This window comes from Manacus candei, unplaced genomic scaffold, assembly GCF_025592945.1.
Source record: "Manacus candei isolate 608988 ecotype Guabito, Panama unplaced genomic scaffold, ASM2559294v1 h1tg000053l, whole genome shotgun sequence".
Taxonomy (NCBI): Eukaryota; Metazoa; Chordata; class Aves; order Passeriformes; family Pipridae; genus Manacus; species Manacus candei.
The window spans coordinates 5,214,518-5,230,129 of NW_026138101.1; the positions used below are offsets into that span (position 1 = coordinate 5,214,518).

Consider the following 15,612-nt stretch of genomic DNA (forward strand, 5'->3'; position numbering starts at 1 on the left):
CCAGCGGGGGATCGGGGCTACTTCACCCCAGCTGAGCATCATTTCACTGCGAGGTGTAGGGAGGTCCATCAGGGCTCAGCCTGACAGCCCCAGATCCCGGGGGGCTGGGGCTGGGGCCTCAGGATTGCTGCGGGAAGGGTTCGTCTGCTGGCAGGCCGTGCATTTCCCATGGCTCTCCAGTAATCGAGTGCACTGAGACATTTCAGAGCTGCTGTATAATCACCCCGGAGGGACTTCAGCCTGCTGCCTGCAGCACACCTTGGCAGGTCAGGAAGGCAGTGGGGGTCAAACACCCCTTGGGGAGAGGCTGAACAGGCAGCATCCCCCCCCCGCCATCGCCAGGGCTCTGGGGCTGCCCCCGAGCATTCCGTGGCAGCTCCAGTGCTCACCCCGAGCACAGCGTCGCCGTATACACCCCGGGGCTCTCCTGCTCCTCACCCGGCACCCCAAGAGCATCGCTGGGAGTTCCTCCGCCGCCACGGGAGCAAACCCCGGTGCCGCCCCCAGCAGTCTCGCATCCCCAGGCATCCCTCGGGTCTTCTCCCGCTGCAGCCCCGGCGCTGCTCCCCGACCCCCCCAAGAGCATCCCCGAGAACCACCGGGGCTGCCCCCGGCCTCGTCATCCCTGCGCGTCCTCCGGGTGCCCGCTGCCGCCCCCGGAGCATCCCTGGGGCTGACCCTGAGCAATCCCCCCCTTCCCTCGCCGCCCGCAGCCCCCCGGCCCCGCGGCGGGCGGCGCATGTGCCGCGCAGCGCCCGCCCCGCCCCGCCCCCGCCGCCGCCCCGGGGCCGCCGCCGCTCCCCGTTGCCCGCTCCGCGCCCGCTCCGCGCTCCGCTCGCTGCCAGGGGGCGGCGGGTCCGCGCAGCCCCCGCCGAGAGAGGGAGGGAAGGAGGGAGGGAGGGAAGGAAGGAGGCCGGGGGGCGATGCCCCGCGCCGCGCCCCGCCCGGCTCTCCCGCCGCTCCGCCGCTGCGCCCCCCCCGCCGCCGCCGCCGCCGCCGCCCGGGCGCCGCCCGCCCCCCGCCGCCGCTGAGCCTGGCCCGCCGCCGCGGCCTCCCCCGGCGGCGCCGCCCGCCCCGGGCTGCCGCAGCGCCGCGATGGAGACGGCGGAGAAGGAGTGCGGAGCCCTCGGCGGCCTCTTCCAAGCCATCATCAACGACATGAAGGTAGGGGTTCCGCCGTCGTGACAGCGCGCTGCCCCCCCTCCCCGCCGCCACCCCCGTGCCGCTCCCCCGGGCAGCCCCCGTAGTGGTCCCGTGGTAGGTGCCGGGGCTCCGGTGTTCAGCCCCGGGATGGGGATTGGAACCCCGCATCGGGTACTGGAGCCCAAACATCAGACCCGCAGCGGGTGTCAGGGTCCCACATCGGCTGTAGGAGCCTGGCACGGGGTGCCGGAGCCTCTCGTCAGCCCCATACTGGGCATCGGGACCCCGTGCTGGGCGTCGAAGCCCCGGGCATTGCAGCCTCACATGAGCCCTATATCCGTCATCGGATATTGGAGCCCCATCCTGGGGATTGCAGCCCCACATTAGCCCCAGATCCATGACCGGGTATTGGAGCTCCCTCCATCCTGGGTGTTGCAGCCCCACATCAGCCCTGTTATCCGTTACCGGGTATCAGCGCCCCATGTCAGGCATCGAGGTCTCACATCGGGTGTCTGAGCATGGCACTGGGTGCCAGAGCCCCACATCAACCCCATACTGGGCATCGGGGCCCTGCGTTGGGCATTGGAGCCCACGCTGGGGATCGTGGCTCCGGATCAGCCCCGGGTGCCAGAGCCCCATGTCGGGTAGCACAGAGCAGGCACCGCTGCCCCTGACCGGGTGCCACTGGCCCCACACCGGGCATCGCCGCCCATCTCAGGCATCGCGTGTCCCCTGCCACCCCACCCCCCCCCACTCCCAGCCTGGATTTCTGCCGGATCCACTGGGGTTGACACCAATGGAACAAAAAGGTCCCCCAGCTCCTCAATCCCATTTCCCAACCCGAGGAGGGGACATCGCCTCCACCCTCCCTGAGAGCAGGATGAGGCCATGTTTAAAAAAAGCCTCTTTTTTTGTTTGTTTTCGTTTCAAGAAATAAAAATAAAAAATGCTGGGGGGCATTTCTGATTGGGGGCTGAGCAGGGAGGAGGCGACCAGCCGTGTTGCTTCACCTGGGGGGACCGAAATTCCCACTGCCAGCTCCAGCACTGAGCTTTAGCCCCAGTCATTTTTGGGAGGCAAAAGCTCTCTTCCTCCTCCTCCTCCTCCTCCTCCTCCTCCTCCTCTTCCTCTCTTCATGCTGCAGACCCGTCCAGACAATGCTGTCATTGCCAAAGCAGGGGAGGGGGGATAAAAAAAAAAATAAAAGCCTTGCTGGGAAGGAGATTAACCCCTTCGAGGGGTGGTGGTGGCTCCACAGCCGGACTCTGGCTCGGGGCCGGGAGAAAAGCTCTAGGGAGAAAATCCCATCTCTCCCCAAGGCAGCAGAATCCAGGGCTGGTGGGGTAATCAGCTCCCTCCTTAAAATGCCTTCACTCCAGCCACCCTCTGCAGGCAGCCTGGCTGAGTCCTACACCCCCAGGGGGGAGGTGGGGGCAGCCCGTGCCTCGGTTTCCCCATTCCCTGCCGAGGCTGCAGAGGGGATGAGCCAGCCCGGAGCCGCCACCTCCCAGTGACATGCCCAGCACCATCAGGATGTGGTTGGGCTGGGAACCCCTCACCCAAGGAAACCAGCCTGGATTCAATTTCACGCCATTTCTGGGTGGGAAAGGTGAAAGAAAAATGATGAAAAAGAAGGAAAACCCCACCGTGCTACAGCTGGGGCTCAGCTCGTGCCCTGTGCAGCCCCAGCCGAGCGCCGGTGGCACCTAAGGGTACCTTGTCCCCATCTCCCAGCCACGTGGGTGGCCTGGAACAGGCACTGGGGGACAAATAACTCCGTCCCCAAAGAACTGCAACGTTGAAGGGCAGCAATGTACTTGGGGTCCTATGGCTGGGACTCCTGCCCAGGACACAGGAGGGCAGAGGGACCTTATTTTGGTGGTGGGTGGCTTTTTCAGCACCCCTTGGCCTGTGGTGAGGAGGACTCACTTGGTGGCAGTCCCCAAGCCAGCTTCATTCCTGTTGCCTCTTTTCCCACGTGTTCAGCGTCCCTGGGTGACCTTGGCATGTCCTTGTCCCCGTTGTCCTCTTCCCCATCCTCCTCTTGCCTGGCATCACAGGGGACTGGGGGCATCAGGACCTGCTCCCTTGCTACAGGGGAGCCTCACTCGCCTTGCTCAGGATGACCATGGAAGGTGGCCCAGGGACAGTGACCCAGGGATGATGGCAATGGCAGTCCCCAGGGACCCACAGCCAGGGCACTGCCACAATGGACAGATGAAGTGGCACCCTCAGACCTCTCCTTTGCTGACTCATGAGGAAATCGGGGCTTTCATGGTCCCCAGAAAGCACTGTCGGGCTGCTCCCATGACACCTCGGTGCCAACCTTGTCCCCAGAGCTGCCACCAAGCCAGAGTGCCCATGGGGATGTGTGGTGGCCCACGTCCTGCAAGGCTGGCTCTGGTGTCTGTGTCTCAGCCTGGTGGCTGCCTCGGGGGGGTTTGCAGGCCCCTGGCACTGCCATCGGGTGGTGACACCGGGACAGCACCGGGATCTTGTCACTGGGATGACAGCACAGGACCTGACCTTGCTGGGATGGCAGCACCAGCGTGGCTTCACCAGGATGGTGACACCAGGACTGGCTCCACTGGGATGGCTTTGCTGGGATAGTGGCACTGCGACCAGCCTCGCTGTAACAGCACTGGAATGGCCTTGCCAGGATGGTGGCACCTGGACAGCTTCAGTGGAATGATGGCACCAGGACTGGCCATGCCAGGCTGGCACTGCCAAGACAGCACCAGGATTAACCTCATCAGGACAACACTGACTGTCCTCGCTGGGATGGTGGCACTGGGATGGTGACACTGGGATAGTCTCGCTGTATGCTTGCACCAGAATTAGCCTCGTTGCAATGGCACCAGGACTGGCCTTGCTGGGATGGCACTGTGGCTGGCATTACTGGGACAGGCCTCAGTGGAATGGCACCAGGATGGTCTTACTGGGACTGGCATCTCTGAGGCATCACTGGGACCGACTTCACTGGCGCCGCACTGAGATAGCCTTGCTGGAATGGTGGCAGTGGGACAGCCTTGGGATGGCCTCACTGGATGGTGGCACTAGGACAGCCCTGGGATGGCCTTGCTGGGATGATGGCACTGGGACAGCCCTGGGATGGCCTTGCTGGGATGATGGCACTGGGACAGCCCTGGATGGCTTCACTGGGATGGTTGCATCAGGGCAGCCCTGGAACAGCCTCACCACAAAGGCAGTGGGACTGGTCTTGCAGGGATGACCTTGCTGGAATGGCACTGGGGTGACCTCCCAAGCACCTGTGCCCTGTCCCTGTCCCCATACAATTGTCCCCAACCCCAACCTCTCCTCCTGCCCAGTTGGTCCTCATGGGCTTGGTAGAGGCGAGGACTGGGGCTCCTGCTGTGGGAATGGAGCCCTCCATGATGGTGGGTTTGGCCATCAGTGCTTTGGGGGAGACTGCAGGTTCTGGGGGGCTCTACTCTACTGCTGGCCAGGGTCTTAAAGCTCTTTCCTTTCTTCCTCTCAAATTTCCAAACCCATGAGATGCCCTGTGAGGAAGAGATCACCCAAGATCATGAGGTCTCCATGGTCTACATGTTTGGGTGGCCAGACTGGAAAGGGAAGAAAACGGGAGGGGAAAGGGTTATGCTCAGCCTTTATTAACCATCAGAGAAGTCCCTGAGGTGCCTTGTCTCTCTGTACCAGTGAAGGGGAGAGCTGCCCTGTGTGGGAGGAGGTGCAGGGGATGAGGGGCTCTGTCTCTCACCATGGCCCTTCCTCCTTGTTCCTCCTTACAGAGCTCCTACCCCATCTGGGAGGATTTCAACTCAAAGGCCACCAAGCTGCACTCCCAGCTCAGGTGAGTGACCAAAGGGTGGTGTGGGACATGGGGGTCCCCTCTCCTTGTGGCACATCCCAGTGTGCCTCACACCTGCTGAGCTCCCCCCTCGCTCTCTCCACCCCAGGACCACAGTGCTGGCTGCAGTTGCCTTCCTGGATGCCTTCCAGAAAGTGGCCGACATGGCCACCAACACCCGAGGTAGGTCCTCTCCCCTAGGGGTGAGTGTCCTCAGGCTTGGCCACCCTGTGGGGTGTCCCCTGCCCATGTGACTGGAGTGCACTTCAGTCAGCAGCTCCACCATCCGTGGAGAGATGTCCAACCTGTCCCCACACCAAGATGGGCCATCCTCTGGGAAACAGGGTTGGAAAGGTGGGGAGTGGAGGGGTGGGCACCCATGTGGATGCTGGCTTCTCACCACCCATGGGTGCCTAACCACATCTTCTGGTGGGGCTGGGACATTTGGGGTGGCTCAGCCCCACAGCATGGTCCCCTGCACCCATCTCTGTCCCCCGGGATGCACGAGCCACCCTCCTTGTCCCTGGCACCCACCTGGGAAATTCCCAGGGCGGTCCTGGCCACTCCAGGTGTCTCTAGGGAAGGGAAATTAAGTGGAGGGAGATTCAGGAGTCCAGGCTCGACTGTTTCATGGACAAACCCCAACCCACCAGGGAAGTGACTGAAGAGCTGAGGGGGCCTCCACGCTGCTGGGGGGTGGGGGGGAAGGACCCCCGGACCCTCTCCAAGTGCCTGTTGGCAACGAGGAGCCACTTCCCACCGATCGGCTTCTGCCAAGCAGATGGTCCCGGGCTGGTTTGCAGACTGGCGGCATCCAGGCCATCTGGAGCTGCGCGAGGAGGAGGAGGAGGAGGCGGCAGCTTGAGCCAGGATCAGCTTTGCCTCCAAACCCACTAGCCCACTGCACTGGGGGGATTAGGTCTCCCCCAGCTCCCCACCAGCCTGGGCAGTGGAAGCAAGGAGGGAGCACGGGGGGGGAATGCTGGGAACAGCTGGGGACCGGCACCCCGGGAGTCAGCGTCACCCTGTCGTGCTGTTATACCTGCAGGGGGTTTTTTGGGGAGGGTGGGAGACAGAGCAGCAGCACGGAGAAACTGAGGCACTGGGTGGGGGCTGGCTGGTGGCCTCGCACACAGCGCGTGAGAATCGGATTAGGAGCAGCAGGAGCTGGGATAAGAGCATTAGGAGCTGGATTAGGAGACTACCCCCGTGCAGGAGAAGGCCCTGGGCCCACGGGTTCCCCTATTTCCACAGCACCGAGGGGCTGGGGAGTGCTCAGAAGTCCTGCAAAAGGGTGGAAGGTGTCTCTGGAGGCTCTTTTATGGGAGAGAAGAGCAGAATATCACTCCTCAGTTTGCACCCAAGGATTTTGGATTGCTGCTTTTCCTGGGATTTGCCAGCAGCACTGCCACCACGTGGCCATCCTTAGGCTTCAGGGTTAACAGCGGTTTCATCTGAAAGGGATGCTTCTGCTTTCTCTTGCTGGCAAATAGCCCCCCCCGGGGAGTTTGGACTCCCTTTTTACCCACTCAGGATTGTGTCTGGAGGTGTGGGACAGAGCTGACTGCCTGGAACTAAGCCGGGGCACCTCATCCCTCCCCTTCCCTGGCCTCACAATGCCAAATTTGAGACAAACCAGGGAAAAACAGGAGCAGGTTTTAATTTCAAAGCCGCCGGAAGGGATATTTAGTGCTTTATTTGTTAGCTGGTGGACGATGATTGATTTATTTTGTGGATTTACCCTGGGGAAAAAAAAGAAGAGTCCCGAAGAGTCCCCAGAGCTCAGCACATCCCAGCGCCCATCGTCCCTGCCATGAGCCACCCTGCTGCCACCACGCAGACTGGGCTGGGGCTGGTGTGGGGCTGTCCCTGCCCCTCGTCAGTGTGCTTCTCTCCCCACCAGGTGCCACGAGGGACATCGGCTCTGCCCTGACCCGCATGTGCATGAGGCACCGCAGCATCGAGGCCAAGCTCCGGCAGTTCACCAAGTAAGGGGGCCCAGGGTGTTGGTGACAGTTCACCAAGTAAGGGAGCCCAGGGTGTTGGTGACAGTTCACCAAGTAAGGGGGCCCAGGGCGTTGGTGACAGTTCACCAAGTAAGGAAGCCCAGGGTGTTGGTGACACAGCTAGGCTGCTGTCCCTCGCTGAGGGAGGGGGTGCTGGCTGTCAGCTGGGCCTGGGCTGGGGGCATGGCTCCCCCACGCCCCGGCTCCGGCGCTCTCCCACACTCTCCGCTTCTCTCTCTTCCCTGCTCCAGCGCCCTCATGGAGAGCCTGATAAACCCTTTGCAGGACAGGATTGAGGACTGGAAGAAAACTGCCAACCAGCTGGACAAGGACCACGCAAAAGGTACGGGGAGGGACGGGATGGATCCATGCAGGGTGGCTGCACTGCTTGGGGGGAATCCCCTCTGACAGCACTTCTGTGCCCTCAGAGTACAAGCGAGCACGCCACGAGATCAAGAAAAAATCCTCTGACACCCTCAAGCTCCAGAAAAAGGCTCGCAAAGGTGAGGGAGGGTCTCCTGGGGGGTGCCCCCACCAGCCCCGCTGCAGCACGCCCAGCCACAGCGGGCACCCCGGCTGTGGCACTGCCAAATGGGGGGTGGGCACTGGGGGGATCCTGCTGCCCCCCTGCAGAAAGGGGGGTGCCAGCATGGCCCAGGGGGTGGTGGGGAGGCAGGGGCATGTGCCCCAGCCTTTGACCTCTTTTCACACGTTTTCTCTGTCTCCTTCTCTCTTCCCTCCCCTCCACATCCTTCCTGTAGAGCTACTTGGTAAGTGAACTGCTGCCCCCCCCACCGGCCCCCTCTCTGCTTCCTCATCTGCTCCCCCCCAGTCTCCCCAGCCTCTGTCTGTCTGTCCGTCCATCCATCCGCTCCCTGTGCCCCCTTCACCCTGCTTTTAGCTTAGCTTAGCTTGCACCCTGTGTCCTGGGGCAGTGCCAGCCCCGCCACAGTGGCAGCCCAAGGGGTCCCCTGGTCCCAAGTGCCAGGAATGGGGATGGAGGAGCCCCCTGCCCAGGGCTGCTGTGGGGTGAAGGTGCTCCTGGACCCTCCAGGGATAGGGGCACAGTGGGGGACCTGTGGCAGCTGCTGGGATGTGAGGATGGGATGATGTCCCCAAGCCAGAGCCGGGGGTGTGGCCTCGGCTTGGCAGTGGGGACCCCATCAGATTGAGGGGAGTGTCAGGGGAGCCCAGCACTGACAGTGTCCCATCTCACAGGGAAAGGGGACCTGCAGCCCCAGCTGGACAACGCCCTGCAGGACGTCAATGACATGTACCTGCTGCTGGAGGAGACGGAGAAGCAGGCGGTCCGCAAAGCCCTCATCGAAGAGCGGGGTCGCTTCTGCACCTTTATCACCTTCCTGCAGCCCGTGGTGGTGAGTGCCGGGGACCAGGGGAGTGTGGGGGTGATTCCTGCTGCCCAATCAGTGCTGATGCTCCCTCTTATCTGGCCTCAGAACGGGGAGCTCACCATGCTGGGAGAGATCACCCACCTGCAGGGCATCATCGAGGACCTGGTGGTGCTCACGGCCGAGCCCCACAAGCTGCCCCCCGCCAGCGAGCAGGTCAGTGGGGTGGGCTGAGGGGCTTAGGGGAGAGGGGAGCATCTTTGAGGGGACTTACACCCCATCCTTCCTGCAGGTGATCAAGGATCTGAAGGGCTCTGACTACAGCTGGTCCTACCAGACCCCTCCGTCCTCGCCCAGCAGCTCCAGCTCCCGCAAGTCCAGCATGTGCAGGTATGGTGGGGTGGGCTCCACACCCAACCACAGCCAGGAAATCCAGTCCTCCTCGTTAACCCCAGTGGGCTAAGGACACTTGCAGCCCTTGGGGATGCTCACAAGGTGCATGTCCACCTTCTCATGTTCATGTGGCCAACTGGTTCCCACTAATGTGGAGGAACTGGTCTTGGTGCTCTGGGCAGGGCTGGTGGACCTATGGGGCAGGATGGTACCTGGAACGTGCCGTGTCATCTGGGGTTTGGGGGCAATGTGAGCTGTGCAGAGCAACCTGGGGGCAAACACACCACCTTTGTCCTGTCCCTCAGCCTGTTCCCTGCCACAGGGGCACCCTGTGTGGCACCCCGTGTGCCTCAGTTTCCCCAGGTCGGGGTGCGTGGCAGGGCACTGGCCGCCCTGCCACCTCCGAGCCTCTGTCTCAAATTCTCTTTTCCTTCCTTTGTCCTCCCCACCCGGCGTGTCCCCGTGCCCCCGGCGCCCCCCCAGCAGCGTTAGCAGTGCCAAGGGTGGCATGGCGTGGCCCGGCGGGGCTCAGACCTGCTCACCCAGTTCCACCTATCGCTACCGCAGCCTGGCGCAGCCCCCTGCCGCCGCCACCCGCCTCTCCAGCGTCTCCTCCCACGACTCCGGCTTCATCTCCCAGGACGCCGCTTACTCCAAACCGCCCTCCCCCATGCCCTCGGACATCACCAGCCAGGTACGGGGCGGGCGGTCAGTGCTGCCCACCTCCGTGCCTCAGCTCCCCCCTCAGTGGAAGGGGTGGGTGGTACTGGGTGCAGCACGAGGGTCCGGTGCAGGGGTGATGGGACCCACCCCCAGGAGTATTTCCAGCTGCTTTGGCATCACGGGAGATAAATATTGGGAATATTGGGGGTGTCTGCCCTACTCGGGGGCATCACAGGCCACACTGCAGAGAAATCCCATCCACGACTCCCCCCCCCAAAAGGGATGGGGCACAGATATCCCTCTCCCCATGCCAAGGGAATAGGGTATTTCCCACTGGGAGAACAGGGTGTTTCCCAGTCACCCCAGCCCCATAATGCCCGGTTTGTGCCAGTCCCTCACCAGGCAGCATGAGCAAAGCTTCCCCTTCACTCTGCATCCTCCCCAGTGCCAAGGATGCTCCAGGATCCCTAGGGGGCTGCCATTCTGGCTTGCCCATGCTAACCTGGCACCACCAACCTGGCAAGGTCCCCACTCCCTAAAATGCCAGTTGTCTCTTCATGGCTTGGGGTGAGCAGGGGGGAGGGTTGGGGCGGAGCATCATCCCAGCTCAGTAGATCCCGCTGCCTCTCGCCATCCCGCATCCGCTGCCGGAGGGGAGGAGGGCTGGGGGCCTGGCACAGCCAGGGGAGCCGTGGGTGCTTCTCTAACCGGGGCTGCAGCTCTGGCTTTGCTTCCTCACGGCCTCTTCTCTCCCCCTCTGGCTCTCGGCTCGGCCTCGTGGCACGGCACAGCAGAAGTCCTCCAGCTCGGCGTCCTCAGAGGCCTCCGAAACCTGCCAGTCAGTTAGCGAGTGCAGCTCCCCCACCTCGGTTAGTCCTTGCCATCCCGCCGGGGTTGCACTTCACACGTGGTTCCCCCTCTCACCTCATGGGGTTCAGGCCCCAGATCCCCCCATCCCACCTCCCCATGGGGCAGAGCATCCCAAGCAGCACCCGTGGCTTGGTGGGGGACATCAGCACGTGCCCCCTCCTGCCCCGCTCCTGGTCCCGGTGTCGCCAGCGTCAGCCTCATGCCTTGCCCTTTGCAGGACTGGTCCAAGGCCAGCCCCTACGACCAGCCAGTGGTCCCCACCCTGCAGCGGCGCAAGGACCGCGTGGAGCACCTCCGGGAAGCCGAGATGGGCTCTCCTGCCGGGGGGTACCCGGGCATTGGCGGCGAGGATGCTCCCAGGCCCCGGATGTCACCGGCTACGATTGCTGCCAAGGTACCGCCTGCAGCAGGGAGAGCACAGAGGTGGGGGGTTCTTAGGAGAGAATCCAGGGTGCTGACAATGCCCCTTGCCCCCACAGCACGGGGAGGAGGTGTCCCCTGCCGCCAGCGACCTGGCCATGGTCTTGACCCGGGGGCTGAGCTTGGAGCACCAGAAAAGCAGCCGGGACTCGCTGCAGTATTCCAGCGGCTACAGCACACAGACCACCACCCCCTCCTGCTCCGAGGACACCATCCCTTCCCAAGGTACCTCGGGTACAAGGGGTAGCTGGGGCCACTTGAAACAGCACCCAGAGTGGGGAAGGGGAGGTCCTGGAGCACATCTGCGTGCCCTGGGTGTTGTAACATCAGGCTGTGGTCACATTGCACAGGGGCTGCTGGGGTGAACATTTGATGTGTGTTGGGGATTTGGGCTGTGGCACAAGCTTCGTGCCACGCATAACCACAACCTTTTCTGATTATTTGGGTGTTATTTGAGGCTACAGTTGTGCCAGGCAGTGCTGTAACAGGCAGCCTTTTGGCAGGGTGTTGTTGGAGCTGGTTTGTGGTGATGTGTCTGTGTGCAGCAGTTGAGTACAGGTGGAGATGGTGGCAGATGGGAGATGGTGGCAGCAGAGCTGGCGGTTGGAGATCAAATAATGTTTGCAATCACTGTGTTGATTATATGATGATTACATCGTGTTTGTAATCATCATGTTGGTGTGATGACGGCTGAGCCAGTGATGAGCATGTGATGGTGACAGTGGAGCTTGGCTGTGATCGTGCTGTGATAGCGGTGGTTGGGGTGGTTGTGATGGTGATGGTTGGGTTTGATTCAACCAGTGGCAACAATGGGGGCTGGTTGTGTTCGTGTTGCAGTGGTGACGGTTGGGTCTGGTTGTGATTTCGGTGTGATGGAGTGGGGTGGTTGTGGCTGTCCTGCAATTGTGGGTTGGGGTGATCGTGGTTGGCCACACTGACTGTGCTGCTCCCTCCCCAGGCTCCGACTACGACTGCTACTCGGTGAACGGCGACGTGGAGTGCGACCCCCAGAGCGACTTCGACAAGTCCTCCACCATCCCGCGCAACAGCAACATCGCCCAGAACTACCGGCGGATGATCCAGACCAAGCGTCCCGCCTCCACCGCCGGGCTGCCCACTGGCACCAACCTACCGGCCGGCACCACCCCGGGGGTGGCCACCATCCGCCGCACGCCCTCCACCAAGCCCTCGGTCCGCCGTACCCTCTCCAACGCCGGCCCCATCCCCATCCGACCCCCCATTGTCCCCGTCAAGACCCCCACGGTGCCCGACTCCCCTGGCTACGCTGGCCCCACGCGGGTGGGCAGCGAAGAGTGCGTCTTCTACGCTGACGACACCTCTCCGAACCCCCTGGATTTTGCCAAAGCTTCGCCCAAGCGGCTGAGCCTTCCCAACACCGCCTGGGGCGGCGGTGCCATGGAGATCTCCGTGTACCCCGGGGCCGGCCAGCACCTCTCCGCTGAGGAAGAGGAGGACCAACAGTTGGCCGCCAACAGGCACAGTTTGGTGGAGAAGATCGGCGAGCTGGTGGCCGGCGCCCACGCCCTGGGGGAAGGCCAGTTCCCCTTCCCCACCACCCTCGCGGGGTCCGGCCCCAGCGAGGAGACCCCCGCGCCCCCCCCGGCGGCTTCCATGGACCCCCCGGCCGAAGACATGCTGGTGGCCATCCGGCGCGGGGTGCGGCTGCGCAGGACCGTCACCAATGACAGGTCGGCCCCGCGGATATCGTGATGACGCCGCGGCCAGCGGGGACGTGCCCGCCGCGGCCCATGGACCTCCCGGGGGCAGCCGCTGCACCTCCCCGGGAACCCCCCACCCGCCGGCACCCGCTGCCCTGTCCCTCCCCGGTGGCCCCCACTCCCTGCCCCTGTCTCCTCCTGCCCTGCCCTCTTCCCTGTATCCTTCCTTCACTTGCTCTTTCTTTGACCCTTTTTCTCCTCTTTTTCTTCCCTTTTTCTCCTCTTTTTCTTCCCCTTTTTTCCTTTTCTTTTTCTGCGTTTTTTTCTTTTTCTTTTTTTTTTTTTTATTCTTCTCTTATTTATCTCTTTTTCTTCTCTTATTTTCCTTTCTCGTTTTTCTTCTCTTCTTTTCCTCTTTTTTTCTTCTCCTTTCTTTTTAACTCTTGTTCTCCTCCTTTCTTTTTTCCTCTTTTTCCCCTTTCCTTTTTTGCCCTTTTCCCCGTTGTTTCTCCTTTCCTTTTCCCCTCCCTCACTCCCTCCCCTGTGTGTTCTCTCCCCCGGGCGCAGGCGGGTGGCCCCAGCCGCGGCAGGAGAGGACGGTGCCCACAGGGCCGTGGCAGCAGCAGCACCAGGAGTGGGGGGGCCTGGCTCAATCCCCCCCAGCTGCCTGCTTGGGGCCAGCACGGCTCAACCTCATTTCAAGGGGCAGAAGCAATGGGGAGGGGAGTGCGGGGGGGGGGGATGTGTGAGAGGGTGGGGGGGCTGGGGGCACAGGCACTGCAGTCCCCTCTGCCTTGGGGGGACACCGGTGTGCAGTGGCTGAGGATGCTGAACCTCCTCTTTGCCCCCCCTCCCAGGGATCCCTCCCAGCCCCCCTCGAGCCCCCTCCCTCAGCCCCTGAAGCCCCTGTGCAGGGCCCTGCTCGGGGGGTGGGCCCAGGGAACAGGAGGTTTCAGGCAGACCCCCGAAGTGAAGAAGCTGATTTCTGCCGGCGGCTGGAGGAAAGCACAACCCCCGGCCCCGCTGTACATAGCCCCGCCGCCCCGCTGTCTGTCGCATCGCAGCCCCCCAGCCCTCCCCTTAGGAATAACAATTTAGTTCTCCCCCTTTCCCCTTCTCCTGCCCAGAACCGCTGATGCCAAGTGACAAATGTTTGGGTTTGAGGGAGGGAGGGGGGTCTCTTATTTTGTACAGAAAACAAAAATTCCTTGGAAAAGAAAAAAAACTGACCTGTCTTTCGACTGAAGTAACTTTTCTGGTGCTGTTGTTAACTTGGTCCTTACTCTTTTTTTTTTTTAATTTATTTTACCCAATGTGCTCCCGCCTCTGCCGCCGCTTCCCCCCCTCCCCATCCCTCTGCCAAGTTTATTTCTCTTTCTTTCATTCCTTCTTTTCTTTTAAATTTTTTTTTTCTGGTGGTAATTTCCCTGTTCCTCCCCCCCCCCCCCCGCCCCTTCCCTGTTTTCCATAGTCACTGCTACAAGTAACGAATGCACTGTGAAGATTCCAGTATTAATAAAGGTTGTACTGTAATTAATAGCCTCGCCTGCACTCCTGTGGATGTTCTGGCCCCCTAGGGGGGGGACAGCTGGGAAAGTCCCCTCGCCCCTTCGGGGTGCCCGTGGCTGGAGGGAGTGGGTATTTTGGGGTATGGAGGGGTGAGACAGCCCCACGGTCGAGGCGATGGGTGACCCAGGACGCAGAAGAGCATCCTGCTGTCCCATCCCCTCCAGGAGAGGGGGTGCAGGCGGTGTCCCCCCACCTCCACCCATCCCGGCAGCACCCGCGTTGCCTCCTCCCGGATTACCGGGGCCGATTGCCAAACCTTGCCGGGGCGGCACAGCCGGCGCGGGGAGCGGCGGGGATGGAGGGGCTCGGCGTGGGCAGCGTCCTGCTGAGCGGCTGCGACGGGGGGCTGGGCCTGGCGCTGCTCAAGGGGCTGCTGGAGCAGCCCAGCCCACCGCGGCACCTCTTCGCCGCCTGCCTGGACCCCCAGGGGAAGGTAGGGAGGGCACCGGGGCAGGGGGAGGGCAGGGAGAGGGCAGCGCTGGGGAGGGTGCCAGGGGATGCCACCATCTCACCTGGAACTGGGGTGCTGAGCGTCACCATCCTGCACGACGAATGGCATGGAAAAATATATACATACATACACACACACATATATATATATATATATATACACATCCATATTTAATACACATATAGGTATTTTAAATATTTATATATATATATGCGCATTTTTTGTTTCATATATATATATATATATATAGGGACAGGCTATGTATATAATATATAAATAAATATCATAATATATATAAGGTTGTAATAATATATATTATATATATTTTGTTTAATAAAATAAATATATATAAATATCAATAAAATAAATAAAATAAAATAGATCATATATAAATATATATTATAATATATATTATAATACATAAATATATATTATAATATATTATAATAATATAATGTAAATTATTATAGTTTTTTTGTTAAATATAGATATAGGGACAGGTTACTTATATATTATAATATATATGATATTATAATATATATTATAATATTATAATATTTTTTTTTTCATATATATATAGGGACAGGCTATATAAATATTATAATCTATAAATATATATTATAATATACATAATAATATAATATATAATATATATACTTTGTTTAATAAAATAAATATATAAAAATATTAATAAAATAAATATAATAAAATATATTATATATTTATAAATTATAAAATATATTATTATATACTTTTTGTTTCATATATATATAGGGACAGGCTATATATATATTATAATATATATATGGTGTTATAATATATATGATATTATAATATATATATTAAAATATTATATATTATTATATATATTGTGGTTTTTTTATATATATAGGGACAGGCTATATATTATAATATATAAATATATATTATAACATACATAATAATATTACAATATACATTGTATATTTTGTTTAATAAAAATATATAAATATTATGAAATGAATATAATAAAATATATTATATATATATGATAATATATTTATTATAATATTATAATACATATTATTTTATATATTTTGTTTTGTGTATATATAGGGACCTGGCTATATATATATATATATTATAATATATAAATATATTTTATAATATATATAATAATATAATATAAATATATATATTTTGTTTAATAAAATAAATATATAAAAAGATCAATAAAATAAATATAATAAAATATATTATA

The 15,612-nt window shown here is 58.6% G+C and overlaps 1 protein-coding gene across 11 annotated transcripts; it reads left to right on the forward strand.

The window, feature by feature from the left end:
- Positions 1-821: 821 nt before the first annotated feature.
- On the forward strand, positions 822-13,891 carry MTSS2 (MTSS I-BAR domain containing 2). Of its 11 annotated transcripts, none has more exons than XM_051801837.1 (15): positions 822-1,164; positions 4,914-4,975; positions 5,082-5,155; positions 6,876-6,960; positions 7,230-7,321; positions 7,407-7,481; positions 7,740-7,748; positions 8,197-8,354; positions 8,436-8,543; positions 8,620-8,717; positions 9,207-9,414; positions 10,175-10,252; positions 10,471-10,647; positions 10,733-10,898; positions 11,632-13,891. In XM_051801837.1, the coding sequence occupies exons 1-15, from the start codon at positions 1,096-1,098 to the stop codon at positions 12,402-12,404; spliced, it is 2,232 nt and encodes a 743-aa protein (XP_051657797.1). In that variant the 5' UTR covers positions 822-1,095; the 3' UTR covers positions 12,405-13,891. The 11 variants fall into 11 exon arrangements, with proteins under 11 accessions (XP_051657797.1, XP_051657803.1, XP_051657801.1 ...); XM_051801843.1 differs by having other exon boundaries at positions 823-1,164; positions 9,288-9,414; XM_051801835.1 differs by having other exon boundaries at positions 824-1,164; positions 9,204-9,414.
- Positions 13,892-15,612: the final 1,721 nt, after the last annotated feature.